We start from the raw sequence: 13814 nt of genomic DNA, 5'->3' as shown, positions 1-13814 counted from the left end.
TGTGTTTAACCGCCGAGCCTCCCACTCGTTCTTGCGAGGTTGTGCAAAGGAAGATAAGTAACATAGAAAGTGTAAGAAATAAAGCAGCACAGAACTATCAAATTCATTATGCTAAATCCCATTTTTCAGGATCGGCTATCCAGTGTTTCCTCCAATGCGATGCCTTATAATAAACAGCAGCACAACCTATATTAATTTCTTGCCCTTTTCAGCCCATGTTCTAAAGTTCAGCGTTCCCCTACTGATCCTGGCCAACGAGGGTTTCACCCTCTCTGAGACCCTCAACAACCAACTCATGGCCCTCACACCGGTGATAAATATCTCGAACATCGTCTATTGAGCAGTCAACAATATGTCCTTGGGAGATATTAGGGAGAATATCTTACCAGTTGTGGTTTCAAAGTGGCTTGTGGAGTCGTAGCTCTTGGAGATATAAATGTTGTCATTCCTGCCATCTTCAAGTGGTTCGTAGAGTGGGATAGGGGGGCCCATGAACATCTCTTCGATCTTGCCTAGACGGTCAAGGCCTGGCTTGAGTTCCAGATGATGATTTGCTTCACCTTCGGCGATAGTTGAGACAATGGCAATGTAATAACCCTTGGGGCAAACGTTGTGGGCAGATGAAACCATAGCAATGTAGATGTCTTAGAGGGAGGAGTTAGTTAAAGTAAATTTGTTCACAATATGGTGAGTAAGAACATACCATGCTTTCGTCCAACTTGCGACTGGGGGATAATCAGTTGCAGGGAGTCACTCTCCTCAGTTTTATCGATGGGATGGTTCAAAATGCAAATTGCTTTCAGCAAATGGCCAACAACCTTTGTTTTCTGTGGGAAATACGATGGGTCCGCAAGGATTTTCTTCGTCTTGGTGGTGAAGGAGAATCCTTCGCCAGGCTCGCCTCGCTCCTTCATCGTGGCTTTGATACCGGACACTTTGCCATTCTCATACAGAACTTCATCGACGTTTGCGTTTAACATGTACGTTCCACCGTGGATGGCAGACAAACGTGCAAAACCCTGTGGGAGCTCTCCGAGTCCGTAGAGTGGGTAGATGTAAGGAGATTTTCCGTAGCGGGCCATGGAGTTGACATACAATCGGATACGGTTGATAGTCTCAGAAGCCTTTCCAGTTTGGGAAATGTAGTCGTCAGACTGGTACAAAGCCATAGAGTGCCCGACAAAGTCACGGGTGGTAGTCTCGAGTGAGAATTTGTCGTATACATCCTTCATAGTGCAAGTGGAAAGATTCAGCCCTGGTAGTTTGTCAGATACGAATGGTGCTCAAATGATATAACAGATGTTACTAACCTTGGTGAGTGGATGGGTCTTTTTCATTGAAGTCGCCTACCCATTCAAGGAACTTCTTCGCGCGTCGTTTCTCAAACAAGCCCATGAGCGAAGATCGAAGAGCTTCACCGGCATCTGAAGGGACCTTGGCAACGGTAGCCTTTGCTCCATCTCCCTGTTGGACGTAGCTGCCGGCAATCTGTCTGAAATCAAGGTACTTGGTGACTTCGGTAGAGACGAGGATATTGGTCAATTCTCCATTTGACATGAGAAGTTTTGGGACCAAATCAACGTTCCAATCGTTCACCCGGCCGTATTTCTCCCATGGTTTCTCTCCGGGCTTAACGTCCCGGAATTTTCGAAAGAGCTGGCAACTGGAGTCAGCCTAGGCGGTGTGAGCGGGGGCTTTTGAGGTACATACAGTTTCTATATTGACGGAGGCTGCTTCACTGTTATTGTACAGGATAGATTAGCATACTCCTAGCTATGAGAAAGGCGAATAGGGAGCCAACTGCACGAACCCGCCATAGTGATCATTCCGGTCAATGTGGAGGACCTTTTGCCCCTTAACGCTCAGAACGCTGTATACCGATGGCCCTGCCGTCAGCATGCAATCCTTCTAGCATCATCAGCAAGAGATAGATGGCCAGTTACCCTGAGAGAACACATTCCGTCAAGCCTATATTGTAGCAGTTCAGTCAGTCAACGACGGTCAAACATAAATAATAGGGGAGAAGGTGGGGTTCTGTATTCTCACCTGTGCCCATCACAATAACGTCATACTCCGGGGACATTTCCTCCATCTTGAAGAGCTGTTTCGTGCCGGTCTGGATAGATAGAGATTAAAAAGAGAAGCTGAGTTACAGAGCGTTGAGTATGAAGAAGCTGGGAGAAGATGTGGGTTGGGGGGGAGAAAGAAGAGGTGAGTGATAGTAAACATGAATGCCAGTTAAAACCCGCGCTAAGGATGTTTAATTCGGGTGCTATCGAAACGGCGAACCCAGCCAAGGCGCCGCCCGAGAAAAAAAAATACCATGTACATATAAGTAACCCAGCCAGCTCACCGATGGTGAATTATCCTTACTCCGTCTAGATGATAAACATGTCTTACTGTGTGGAAACATTCGTGGCTTTTTGTTTCAGAGGCATTTAACTGATCAATTAAATAGTATTGTACATCATCAGCCAACTGTGATGGTTGTTATACATTTGTAGTATTATACATAGATAGAGCCGAAGGGGAGGATAGCATGATTCATGAAACCTCACTTCATGCAGTGGTTTGGGATCTAGCCTTTGCTTGCTCGGCCTTGATGTCCTCTACCGGTACCTCTTCGGGCATTGCATCTTCCTGTAACTCAGCGGTTTCTAGGAGCTCGTCCTGCTCGGGTCGATAGCCGTCATTGTACAGCTCACGCGCCTCAGACCAGGCGTTCCATCGCTCTCGCAGAACATGCTTGATGTTGTTCTGTGTAACCATGACCTGTAATTATATATCAAGTTAGCCGCTTATCATACCAATCAAAATGCTGAAAGCGTGCACACAACATATATTCTCAAAGCAGAGAAAAGCAGTAATCAGAAAAATAAAATTCCCAGTTAGAATCATGCCGAAAGGGCTTAAGCGGTCCCAATCGTGACTCATATCGGCGAGTGAAATGGGGTTCATCATAAAGGGTGCTTGGATAGACAGTGCAATAGTGAGGAGGCATGTTCTTACCGTCTTGTCTCGGTTTCCGGCTTCGTATTCGCCATATCCGGCTTTTAGTCGCTCTCTTTCATAATTGGATGTAGCAATTCGGTTGCGTTCCTTAACGCACACCCACCAGAGACAGTGCAGGTCGTCCCATGATTTCTGGCGTAATTCCTGAACGGTCCAAGATCGGCCTGCAGAGCATTGGTTATTGGTTGCACTCAATTAGAGGCGAGTAGAGTCTAGGTAGAGACATACCATGCGAGTACTCCTGCTCTGGGGTGGGAAATACCTCCTTGTTTGGGAGGAAGAACCCCCAAAGGCCGTGGTTCGGGTTGACATCTCGCGCCTCACGCCTCTCTGGGTGCTCAGGCACTGGCAATGGGAACTTGGACGCGGACAATCGATGCTTAAGCCCACTTCGGTGGATAACAGAGACCCCACGCTGTTTATTCCGGTCTTGAAAGGAGTGAGAGGTTGAGAATTTGGATGATTGTGAGAGTGTTATTATTGGGGCATAAAGAGCGGGAGCAAGGAAGGGAGGAGGCAACTCGGCCAGCGAAAGGCCTCCATGGCGAGCTAGCTGAGCAATTGAGACCTTTGGGCGCATGCTGGAGCTTTATTAAGGGCTTTTCCAGAGCTTTTTTGCCTTCTCGTCGTTTTGTTGAAGGAAGAAAAAAAAAGTCGAAGGAAAGAAAAAACTCAAACTACTAAGAAGTAGTGTGTCACGTGAGATATATATCATGTGACTATAGCATTCAAATCCCTTGCAGGGAAGAAGTTGAGAAGCTGAAGATACGAAGACGATGAGAAGGGGGAGCAGGAATATAAATATAAGATGGGGTATAGATGATTTCGCTTGAAGTTATGATGGTTTAAGGGACGGCACTCCATGTAGGATGAAATAAATAAGATGTGGTAGAGCTTCGAGAAGAAGGGCTACTATTGGAAGCTGTTCATCAGTTTCAGTCTCCCGTAGCCAGGAGTAGAGAAATAAGATACGCTACCTAATAGAAGATCTATAACCACCTGCTGTAATCCCTATATTACACTTGAACATGCGGATAATTCATGGCTTAGTGATAAAACCACCCAAAGTAGTGACATATCTTAAGTTGGTCCGTGCATTTCGCGCTTCTGAGCCAAAAGTGCTGGCAAAGATATTTCAATTAATATTCACATCGAGCCTACAGCAACACAATATTGACTGAGACTGCCTAGAGATATTACCATTGAATCCGCGCTACTACTTATATCCTAACTTTTGATACCGTGACCCTAACCAGCTTTACTCCTCTTGTATCGAGCACACTGGGCGGAACGCAAGCTCTCTTCGCCAATATGAATAGGCCAGGTAGGAAGATGAAGATGCTCCTTATATCAAGACACTACCACCCAGACATTCTATAAGCACTGTCTTTAGACTGTATATATACAGTATTTGTTTCTAGCCCAAGCTAGATGCATATATCCTATGATGAGAGCGGGATATCTGCAAAAGATATCTCTGGCTTTAAGATCAATATCTGCCATATGCCGTTGTTGCAACTAGCATATACCTTCTTTCTGAGCCTTTGTGATAATGAGCCATAGCTAACTGTTCCTTTCTTATGCTTTATAGGACCAGGCCAACAGCCTATGCGTGGCATGTCAGGCTTCCCTACCCAGCAACAATCACAGGCCCGCTCCGCAAACACCGCACTATTGTCCGGCCGGTTACCTAACAATCATATTGGTGAGAAGGATGGAAATAACAATAACTCTACGTCTGGATATTCTTTGCTGATTGTATCCTGTTGTCTTGGTAGGAGGCACATCAGCAAACTGGGGCTTCGGGGTACCCATGGGAGGGACATCAGGACTGCAGAACAGCCAGCAGAGGACGGTGAACCCCATGGGCTCATTTGCACAGAGTGTTGGCGGATCACAGCCCGCTGCTCCTCTTGACCTATCGTGAGTTGCACGCATCTCTCTCGGCACTGCCTTTGTCCTCTTTCATCAGGCCGTTTTCTCTCTTTACTTTTCCTTCTCTTTTCTTCAACCTCCAGCTTTCAAGCACACTACTCTCCCCCTTATTGCTGGTTGTTGATATCCTCACCATGAGGGCAGATACCAAATTCGGCCATTCCGGGCGTACCTACAAGGATCTCAGGCAAGATGCCGTGCTGACTCTCGATCTCTCGTCTCTTAGCGAATTTCCCTCTCTCTCCAGCGGACCGCAGAACGCGACTCCAACACCCGGGCAAGCTATCTGGGGCAACGCAGGCCAGCGTACCATTCAGCAGAGTCTTGGACAGAGACAGCCACAGGCTCCTGTTCCCCCTCAAGCTCCCTCGCGGGAATCACAGCTCCAAGCTCAGCAGTCTCAATCTCAGTCCCACGACGATCAGTTCCCCTCAACAACGCAGTTTGTCACGCAGCTTGATGACTTCCGAAACGGCGTCCAGGCCATGGGCCAAATGCCAAGTGGAAACCAACCACAAGCTGGTAATGTCGACGACTTTCCACCTCTGAGCAAACAGTCTGATCAAGGCGGGGCAGTTGCGAATTATGCTGGTTCTATGGGATTTACTGGGTTTTCTGCCCAGACGCGTTCTTCTCTTGGAAACCAACAAGACACAAGTAGAATTGCGTCTCCTGCCGGTGCTGGTGCACCTGGTAAGTGACAATTATGGACTTCTGGATACCTTGTTTGGATATTATATAACTTATATGTACTTTTTTTTTGGTCAAGGCACTTCAGGACTGCGATTACCGGCTGGCCAAAACCAAAATGGTATAATTGGGCAAGATCACGAGGTAGCTATCTATGATGTTCGCCCCTTCCTCTAGACGCGTTCCATTGGCTAAAAAAAACATTCCAACTGAAGGACAACGCTCAATCATCCATGATGAACCAACGCGGCATGGAGCAGATGCAGCAGAACCAGGGCCAGATTCAACCATCGCGTCAGCAACAGCCGTCACAGGCAGATAACGAGAATCATGATCCTTCACGAGCCGGCCAGACGGCCGAGCAGACATCCCTTTCCCAGATGAGCGAACATGACCGATTTGGTCTAGCCGGTCTTTTGCGCATGATCCACAGCGATAGCCCAGACGTTGCCAGCCTTGCAATCGGTCAAGATCTAATGAGCCTGGGATTGGATCTTAACCAGCCAGAGTACGGATACCTGCTTCTACCCCTGCACTTTTTTATTCCGCGCCGTGGTAACTGTTAACCGTGCATTCTTTACAGACCCCTGCACCAAACATTTGCATCACCATTCATTTCATCCAACGTGTCAGTTCCGTTACGCCCGGACTTTACGCTTCCTGCATGCTATAATGTAGCCAATGTCCAGCCTCTGCAGAGCCGTATACCCAGCTTCAGTGATGAGACCTTGTTCTACATATTCTACAGCATGCCACGTGATATCATGCAAGAACTAGTCGCAGAAGAGTTGATGGGGAGAAAATGGCGATACCACAAGGTCGAACGTGCGTGGCTGACCCGCGACGACAGCTACCCGAGCCCCGTTGAGGTGGAGAGGGGCATCAGCGAGCGTGGTGTCTACCTGTGGTGGGATACCAGCACCTGGAAGAAGGTTAGAGTAAGTCATTCGTCCATACACACACCCCGCAACTGTTTAGGATATATACAGCGGCTAATGTATCGTCTTCTAGCGCGAGTTCATTCTCCGATATGCTGATCTGGACAACCGCCTTGATCCCGGCAGGAACTTTCTGCGAGGCATGCCTTTCCCCCAGGCGACTTGAAGCGCACCCAAAACACACCAGAGAGAACGCCAGAGGTTACGACTGTGTATAATGATTCTTTGTTTTACTCAATTGCATGATGCTTGACCAGATAGATCTATCTGAGGATGATTATCATCTCTACAAGCTGGAAAAGGGTCGTACTATAGGAACATAAACTTCTGTAGATAGGCTTGAATTAAAGGATGGCTTTAAACGACTGTACCTCCCGCCATAACCATTCTATCCGTCTAACATGACTCATGATATATATACACATCCCTTTACTGTATGTATAAACCACGTCACAGCTTCGCCTCCACATCCATCGGCGTGCTCGCCTTATCATGCTCTCCCAAAACAAGCACCTGATCCGTATCCGTCCGCCGGATATCCGCTCTCATCAGCGCCAGTCGTTTACCAGCATGAACAAGCTCACAGTTGATAGAGATCTCTGTGCCCTCCGGCACAGGACGAAGGAAGGTCATGTTCAACGACCGACTGACTCCGCCCAAGGAGAAATACCCGCCCATAGCGAGCAGGAGGGTCGAAGAAGCATTATCGATCAATGTTGTGGCACATCCGCCATGTAAGTTGCCGAAGCCATTGCACATCTCAGGAGCTACCGTTGCGAAGTAAGTGACGCGGGCAGGAGGGCCAGCAGCCGCAGAGCCGAACCGGACATGTTTGCGAAATATGTCACAGCTGTAGCCCTGGATGGATGTCAGTCTACCATCCATGCATTAAATATTATATCCTAGTTTATCGGACTGCAGGACATACCTTGTTTCCGGGGTGCAGGACGATGGCATCGTACGTCTCTATTATGCGCTCTGCGAATGCATCTTGTTCCGTCATTATTATACTGTAATTTGAAATCGATAGACACTACTCTTAGAGGGGATACGGGAGTAGAAGAAGAAGTAGAAGAGAAGAAAAGAAAGCTGAAGGAGCTGAAGGAGCCGGAGGATGAAGAGGCTCCTTCGAACGCCAGCTAAGAGCGTTCAGGGCAACCGAGGTTGCTTCATGCTGTATAGTTATAATGTTAAATCAGCAGTGATATTTCGGCCAACGCTCTTGATATTGACGCAACATAGTCGCAGGCCTCCGTGAGATAGCCCATCTTGCAGCAACAGTGCAGGCAAGCTTCATCAATAACAATCGAACATTCAACATGGAGAATCGAAGGACACAACTCGAACTTTTTCAACAACACGGAAAAAACCGTGGTCACGTGATATGAATTCTTTTTCCGCAAGCTTGAAGGCTTTCGAGGATTCGCAGCTCGACAGCTTCAAGAGCACAAGATACCCTCTACAGCATACCGACACCGACGCTACAGACGAAGGAGAAGGAACGGAAGAGAAGAGGAAACGGTGGTCGCCAACATGGCGGGCTCAGACGACTGTCTACTCGCCCTTAAACGGGCGCTCTCATCACCATCCAGCGCCCCCGTCCTGACGACCTCGTCCGATCTCTCTACAGAGCAAGCAACAGACGACATCTCGAAGGCGACACATCTCTACCTGACGGAGCCGATACCGCAGTCCATCCCGCTGTCTACCCCCACACGCTTCATCTCTGCGGCGGCCAACCAGGCGATCGACCTGCGAAGCATCTACTTTGCCTGGCTGAAGAAAGATGTTGCTATTCCGGAATACATTGCGTCAGCGCAGGAGGTGAATGATGCGCTGGGCGGGTCGGCCAAGGTGTTGAATCTGGTGTTTGTTGAAAAGGTGGATTTGATCAGTTGGCTTGAAGGAGCGTCGGATGAGAGCGAGTATATCAAGCCCCTTGAAGGGAAGGAAGGGCCGGGAGAGGCATTGGGAGAGTCTGCCGGTGCTGTCGGGACAGAGGGCGCGGTGAAGGAGGCGGACGTGTCTGGTGCCGCGGCGGCAAGTGTACCGAAGAGTGGTGCAGTCGGTGCAGGAGCTGGTAGGCCTGCAAAGGGTGTGGATGCGCGGCTACAAGCTATATATACTGGCGAGCGCAAGCTGGGAGACAGAAACACTGTTCTCCGAGGGATCCGGCCCACGGTACGTTCTGGTAATTCACACCCACCCGAGCTCCTTGGACTAACCAGCGGACACAGGACTTTTCACACATACGCAAGACGGCAGAGCTCTTCCTGGGACGCAACCGGACCCGTCCACAAGGCAATGCCAAAACAGGCGGCAAACCAAGCATGATGCCCACTCCCGGAGCAGGCAGCATCCCCAAGAAACCACTAGACTCAAGTCCCTCCTCCTCCTCCCCTTCGTCCTCCTCCTCCCGCCGGCCCAACCCCATCATCCTCGTCTCACCTTCCGCCTCCTCCCTACTACGCATGTCAAACATCAAAACCTTCCTATCCGAAGGCGTCTACATCCCGCCCGACCACCCGTCCCTCTCGAAATCCACAGGCTCCAACCTCCTCCACCTCTCTCGAACGCTCCAAACGATCCCGGACCCGTCTCGCCCTGCGTCCACGCCCGCCGGCGCCCCGGGTGCAGCAGCCCGCAAACCAACGCTGTTCATCCTGGTCGACAGCACCGCGGACTTCAAGCCCGATTACTGGAACAGGGTGGTCGCGGTGTTCACGACCGGCCAGACATGGCAGTTCAAATCATACAAGTGGTCGACGCCCCAGGACCTGTTCAAGCATGCCACGGGCATTCACGTGGGGTGGAGAGGGGAGGAGCCGCCGCGGGAGGTTAAAGGGTGGGGAAGGGGAGTGCGCAGCTTTGCCATCGACAGATGGGATGAGAAGAGCGCCAATGTCAACGGCGGTCCTGCCAGCGGAGCGAGATGGAGAGATCGAGGCGTGGTCGAGGGTATCTGGTCTGCTATCGAGGAAGGGATGAAGGCTCGTGGATGGGGAGCCTCCAAGTGACTTGTCTTCTTCTTCTTCTTCTCCTCCTTTCTACACGTTGTACTCGTATCTACGGCGATAAATGAATAGATAGCTGACGTGGTTTTTGGTCTTGCTATGGGATTGCATCTTCAGCTAACTCCGCACCCCGTATAAGCGCCAAGAGGACTTCCTTAGACTCTCTGTATAAGATAAGTATTATATACATAAAACCACATGGCGTGAAAGAAACCCCAAAGGAGAAAAAAAAAAAGGGGGAAAGCGTGTGTGCAAGTGCCGAGTTTGAGAGCCATGAGGGAAGATCGTCGGCGATCGCGACCCGAGGGCGTAAAAGTGTAAACATGCATGTAATCGTATTACGGTGACGGTACGGTAAGCTTATCCCGGAGCTGAAGAAGCTGAAGATGATATTTCGCTGATAAAGTGACATGATGCAGAAGGTATCAGATAGCCCGCCTTTGCCAGCCTGGTAACGATGATGCGGAGGTATGAGATATTATCCATTAGCGAAGGGCAGAGAGGTAAAGGAGGAGAAGAAAAAAGGAGAAAGAGAAGAGAAAAAGAAGATGCGCCATCCAAATGCTTTCTTTAGTATGTCATCTCAAGTAAATGTAGAAGACCTCTCCGGCAGTCGAGTATGTATGTAGAGAGGGGTGAGAAGTGTAAAAGGGACAAGGTAAGGGGTATGTGAACAAGACCAATCGCTCAAAAGGGTCAGAAGTCTATAAGGGGGGAAAAACAAAGGGAAGAAAGGATATATAATAAAAGATATAACGGGCGTGACAAGTCAAGAAATGAAAAGAGAAGAGAGGAAATTCGTGAAGAGGGGGAATCTCAGGGACAAGGAAAGAGCTTTCTAAAGGATGCGTTAGGATATAGGGAGGTGATTTTTTGTCGCCGTGTCGCCGTCGCCGTTAAACCGTCTATTGGCCGCGGAAAAGAAAAAAAAAGATTCAAAGACATCATCTATTGCGTGGGGATAGGGAGATTTTTTTATTTTTTTGGGTTCGTAGATTCTTTTTTTTCTTAGGGTGGTTCTGTGGTGCCGTTGATGGAAGTCTATGATCGGGTGCTCCGGCTCATGGACCGTTCGGGCAAGAGGGTCGGTGAGTACGACCGCCCGCTTGTCGTTGGGTTGAGGTCAAAGTCGTGCTCTTGCAGGACAGCTGCATATTTCGGATCACGGGCGAATTTCGGTACGGAGTCCTGGTGAGGGTTAGAGATGGGAGACCTAAAACAGACCCAAACGGAGGTGGACCTACTGAGGACATAAGCTTAAAGACGGACAACTGGGCGGCTTCGAAGAGCTGGACGACATCCGTCAGGGATTTGACCATGGATGCGTCGTCGCCTACTGCGCGGGTCATGCGGCTGGCCAGGCTGTTGCGGAGCGCATGGTCGATGTTGAGCTCACACGGCGAGCCAGGCGCCAAAAAGGCATTATATAGGCCTACTTTTATTAGAACTATTAAAAAAGAGTAGAAGGTAAAAAGATGATAAAACACACCGTAGGCACTGGCGAGGGTCTCGCGGACGGTGTCCATCTTGGAAAAGGCGCCGGCCTTCTCGGCCCGGCGATAGTTGGCGGTGAACTCGGAGACGTCGAGATAAAAGGACATGTTCTCCTCGCAGAGAGAGTACCTTAGGAACTCTCGGAAGAGCAGCCGCAACGCAGGGTCCTGGATGATATGGTGCAACCTGGCGTTGTTAGAGTCCCGAGGGGCGGCGGCGGCGTTGGAGGCCGAGTTGGCGGACGATGTGGATGAGTTCTGCGTCCGCTCTCGGGCTATCCACCCGCAGACTCGCTGGCCGTGATCTGTTATGCCGTAGATGGCGTTCTTGGTCGGCTGGAAGAGAGTGGCTGACGGATCGTGGGCGATGAAGGTCTTGTCTTCTATGAAGGAGGTGATCAGGCCCTGGCGGACGAAGAGGGAGGCAATCTCCATGGTCTCGCGGCGGTCTATGGTCGTGCAGCAGTCCATGAGCCACTCCATGGCAGCTTTGCCGGTGAAGGTGTTGTGGTACAGCTTATCTCCGATCTTGCGCTCGCGGGCCATCTTGACGCCGATGACGCCGTTGGTGTAGTCCGAGAGCGAGTCCGAGTCCGAGGAGGAGACGGAGGGCTTGAGGTTGGGCCCGTCCTGGCCGGCAAAGCGGCGGAAGATGACCTCTATGGTGCCCTTGTCGTTCGATATCTGGTCCGTGATGGAGTCTCGTTCCATGATGACGAGCTGCATGGTGTTGCGCGGCGAGTCGATGATGTCCATGATGTGTCTGGCCGTGATGCCGTTACGCTGGCAGAAGCGGTGGAGGATGTTGATGCCCTTGGGGGTGAGCTGGTAGAGGGCCCCCTTGAGCGGGAACTGGGAGGAGAAGCGGCCGTCGACCGACTCGATGAAGCGGGCGTCAACGAACCGCTGACAGACGCTACGGGCCATCTCCTTGGCCATGGAGAAGGTGGTGGTCGTGGTCGTGGTGACGATGCGGGTGGGATCCTTGGGGTCGGGCATGCGGTTCGACTGGGAGAACTTGAGGGAGCCGAGATTGTTGATGGCCTCCTCGGCCGTGAAGGTGTGTTCGAACTTGGAGAACCGGACACGGTGCGTCTCGAGCTTGAGGCTGACCATCAGGGTCGAGAAGAGGTCCTTGAAGTCGCGGGTGAAGGGCCGTTCGTCGGTCGTCATGCGGAGGAGGCGGGAGGAGGTCTGATGCATCTTGGAGGCGGACTGGTTCATGATACCGGGTGCTACGTCTGGCGATGTTGCTTCTGCGGGCCTGTCGTCGGACTCCCAGCTGTCTGGGTCGCGGAAGGGGTCTTCTTGTATGATGTCCTGTTCTTCCTCTTCCTCTAGCGGAGGGCTCTGGATATGTTTGTTTTGTCGTTGTTGTGGTGGTTGTGGTTGTGGTTTTGGTTTTGGTGCTGGTGGTTGGTGGTGCTGTTGCTGTGGTGCTGGCTTACTGGAATAGAGATTAAACGCGGACGAGGTCTTCTGTATCGCAATTGCAGCGAGAGAGCGTCTGGAGGAGCGGCTGGGGTGGGAGTAGACCTTGCCGTGGCCTTGCTTGGGGTCGTCGAGGGGGAGGTAGGGCCGATGCTTGAGTTGCTGGTGGAGGGAGTTTGATCTGTCAAGCGCGGGCCTGCTCATTGAGAGTGTTCATCCAGCGGAAGGGTCAGAAGCCGACGAGAGAGAGTGAGGGAGATGAAGGAGATGAAGATGCTGTCTATCTGGGTGCAAAAGGTGAAGTTGAAGAAGAAGAAGAAGTCGAAGAAGAAGAAGAAAAGGGCGAAACAACGTGGGTGGAAAAAGGACGAAAGAAGAAAAAACGCCAAGCCTTGTATTGTCCTTGTAAAGAAAGAAAAAAAGAAGAAAAAAAGAAAAAGAAAAAAAAAAAGAGAGAGGAAAAAAACTTCTGCAGTGTAAAATATCTTACGTGACGTGACGGTAAAGAAAGGAAGGTTTGCAGAGCAAGACTCGTGGGCGCCACGACTCGACAGGGATGTGACAACGTGGCTTGTTACGGTAAGTTACGCCTTTCTCTATACCCTTCTACTCTACTCTTCTACTCTTGATATCATGACTCTACTGTTCTAATCTCTGTTTATCCGTACAGTCTTCCCTTCGACTACTGCGGCCTGAAACTGGCTGAAACATGACCCGCCAACCTCGAGTTGGCCGGGGTTGCCATGCTACGGTGTGATCGGTGCCTGTCAGAACGTGGCCAACTAGCCTCCTTTACCAGGGCCTCCCTTGTAGTCCCTCTCTTTCGTCTCGCCCAGGTTCTTGTCTCTCTCTCCGACTTAGTCTTGCTCTTATTCTTACTCTGGTCGCTTCCTCTCTCTTCCTCTTCCATCTACTCTAACCCTTCTCGGCCTTCTCCGCTTCCGCTGACTCAGCCGGCTTCACCTCCGCCCACACGTGGTCTCACCGCCCTTAAATAAGCCTAAGCGAGCAACACGTGGCTTGGAGGCGCTAGTCTAGATCGAGAGAGAACCTGAAGACCTCGAAGTGATGAAAGTGAGATACGCAGTAAAAACATAGTAAATACAAACCATAGTAAAGCATAGTAGAGCATGGCAAAGTAAGAAAGACGGGAGAGAGTGTGTGTGTGAGAAAAAGAAAAGGGAAGATCTTGCTTTGCTTGCCACGCGAGAGACGATGCAGAGACGATGCAGAGACGACGCTAGTGTATACATGTTATACCATCGTATGGAAGAAGGAAGGCGGTCGTGTGTTCGTCTCTG

At 50.4% G+C, this 13814-nt stretch overlaps 6 protein-coding genes across 6 annotated transcripts; 2 read left to right on the top strand and 4 right to left on the bottom strand.

The window, feature by feature from the left end:
- Window positions 1–238: 238 nt before the first annotated feature.
- Window positions 239–2092, bottom strand: MCYG_02140 (rab GDP-dissociation inhibitor; the record flags this gene model as incomplete). The annotated part of the gene is made up of 7 exons (XM_002849160.1): window positions 239–357; window positions 387–644; window positions 704–1255; window positions 1311–1663; window positions 1811–1870; window positions 1944–1968; window positions 2047–2092. The coding sequence occupies 7 exons, from the start codon at window positions 2090–2092 to the stop codon at window positions 239–241; spliced, it is 1413 nt and encodes a 470-aa protein (XP_002849206.1).
- Window positions 2093–2559: 467 nt separating this feature from the next.
- On the bottom strand, window positions 2560–3592 carry MCYG_02139 (mitochondrial 54S ribosomal protein YmL4; the record flags this gene model as incomplete). Its single annotated transcript, XM_002849159.1, has 3 exons — window positions 2560–2772; window positions 3010–3176; window positions 3241–3592. 3 exons carry the CDS (start codon window positions 3590–3592, stop codon window positions 2560–2562), a joined length of 732 nt encoding a protein of 243 aa, XP_002849205.1.
- A 1233-nt stretch (window positions 3593–4825) lies between these two features.
- Window positions 4826–6741, top strand: MCYG_02138 (NOT2 family protein; the record flags this gene model as incomplete). Its single annotated transcript, XM_002849158.1, has 6 exons — window positions 4826–4935; window positions 4985–5640; window positions 5717–5781; window positions 5853–6145; window positions 6221–6575; window positions 6649–6741. 6 exons carry the CDS (start codon window positions 4826–4828, stop codon window positions 6739–6741), a joined length of 1572 nt encoding a protein of 523 aa, XP_002849204.1.
- A 284-nt stretch (window positions 6742–7025) lies between these two features.
- Window positions 7026–7578, bottom strand: MCYG_02137 (thioesterase family protein; the record flags this gene model as incomplete). The annotated part of the gene is made up of 2 exons (XM_002849157.1): window positions 7026–7433; window positions 7504–7578. 2 exons carry the CDS (start codon window positions 7576–7578, stop codon window positions 7026–7028), a joined length of 483 nt encoding a protein of 160 aa, XP_002849203.1.
- A 530-nt stretch (window positions 7579–8108) lies between these two features.
- MCYG_02136 (RNA polymerase II accessory factor) lies at window positions 8109–9592 on the top strand (the record flags this gene model as incomplete). The annotated part of the gene is made up of 2 exons (XM_002849156.1): window positions 8109–8756; window positions 8813–9592. The coding sequence occupies 2 exons, from the start codon at window positions 8109–8111 to the stop codon at window positions 9590–9592; spliced, it is 1428 nt and encodes a 475-aa protein (XP_002849202.1).
- Window positions 9593–10630: 1038 nt separating this feature from the next.
- On the bottom strand, window positions 10631–12717 carry MCYG_02135 (developmental regulator flbA; the record flags this gene model as incomplete). The annotated part of the gene is made up of 3 exons (XM_002849155.1): window positions 10631–10777; window positions 10834–11036; window positions 11079–12717. The coding sequence occupies 3 exons, from the start codon at window positions 12715–12717 to the stop codon at window positions 10631–10633; spliced, it is 1989 nt and encodes a 662-aa protein (XP_002849201.1).
- Window positions 12718–13814: the final 1097 nt, after the last annotated feature.

The sequence above is a fragment of the Microsporum canis genome, genomic scaffold (genome assembly GCF_000151145.1).
Source record: "Microsporum canis CBS 113480 supercont1.2 genomic scaffold, whole genome shotgun sequence".
In the NCBI taxonomy this organism is placed as follows: Eukaryota; Fungi; Ascomycota; class Eurotiomycetes; order Onygenales; family Arthrodermataceae; genus Microsporum; species Microsporum canis.
This window is presented reverse-complemented; position numbering and strand designations above follow the sequence as displayed.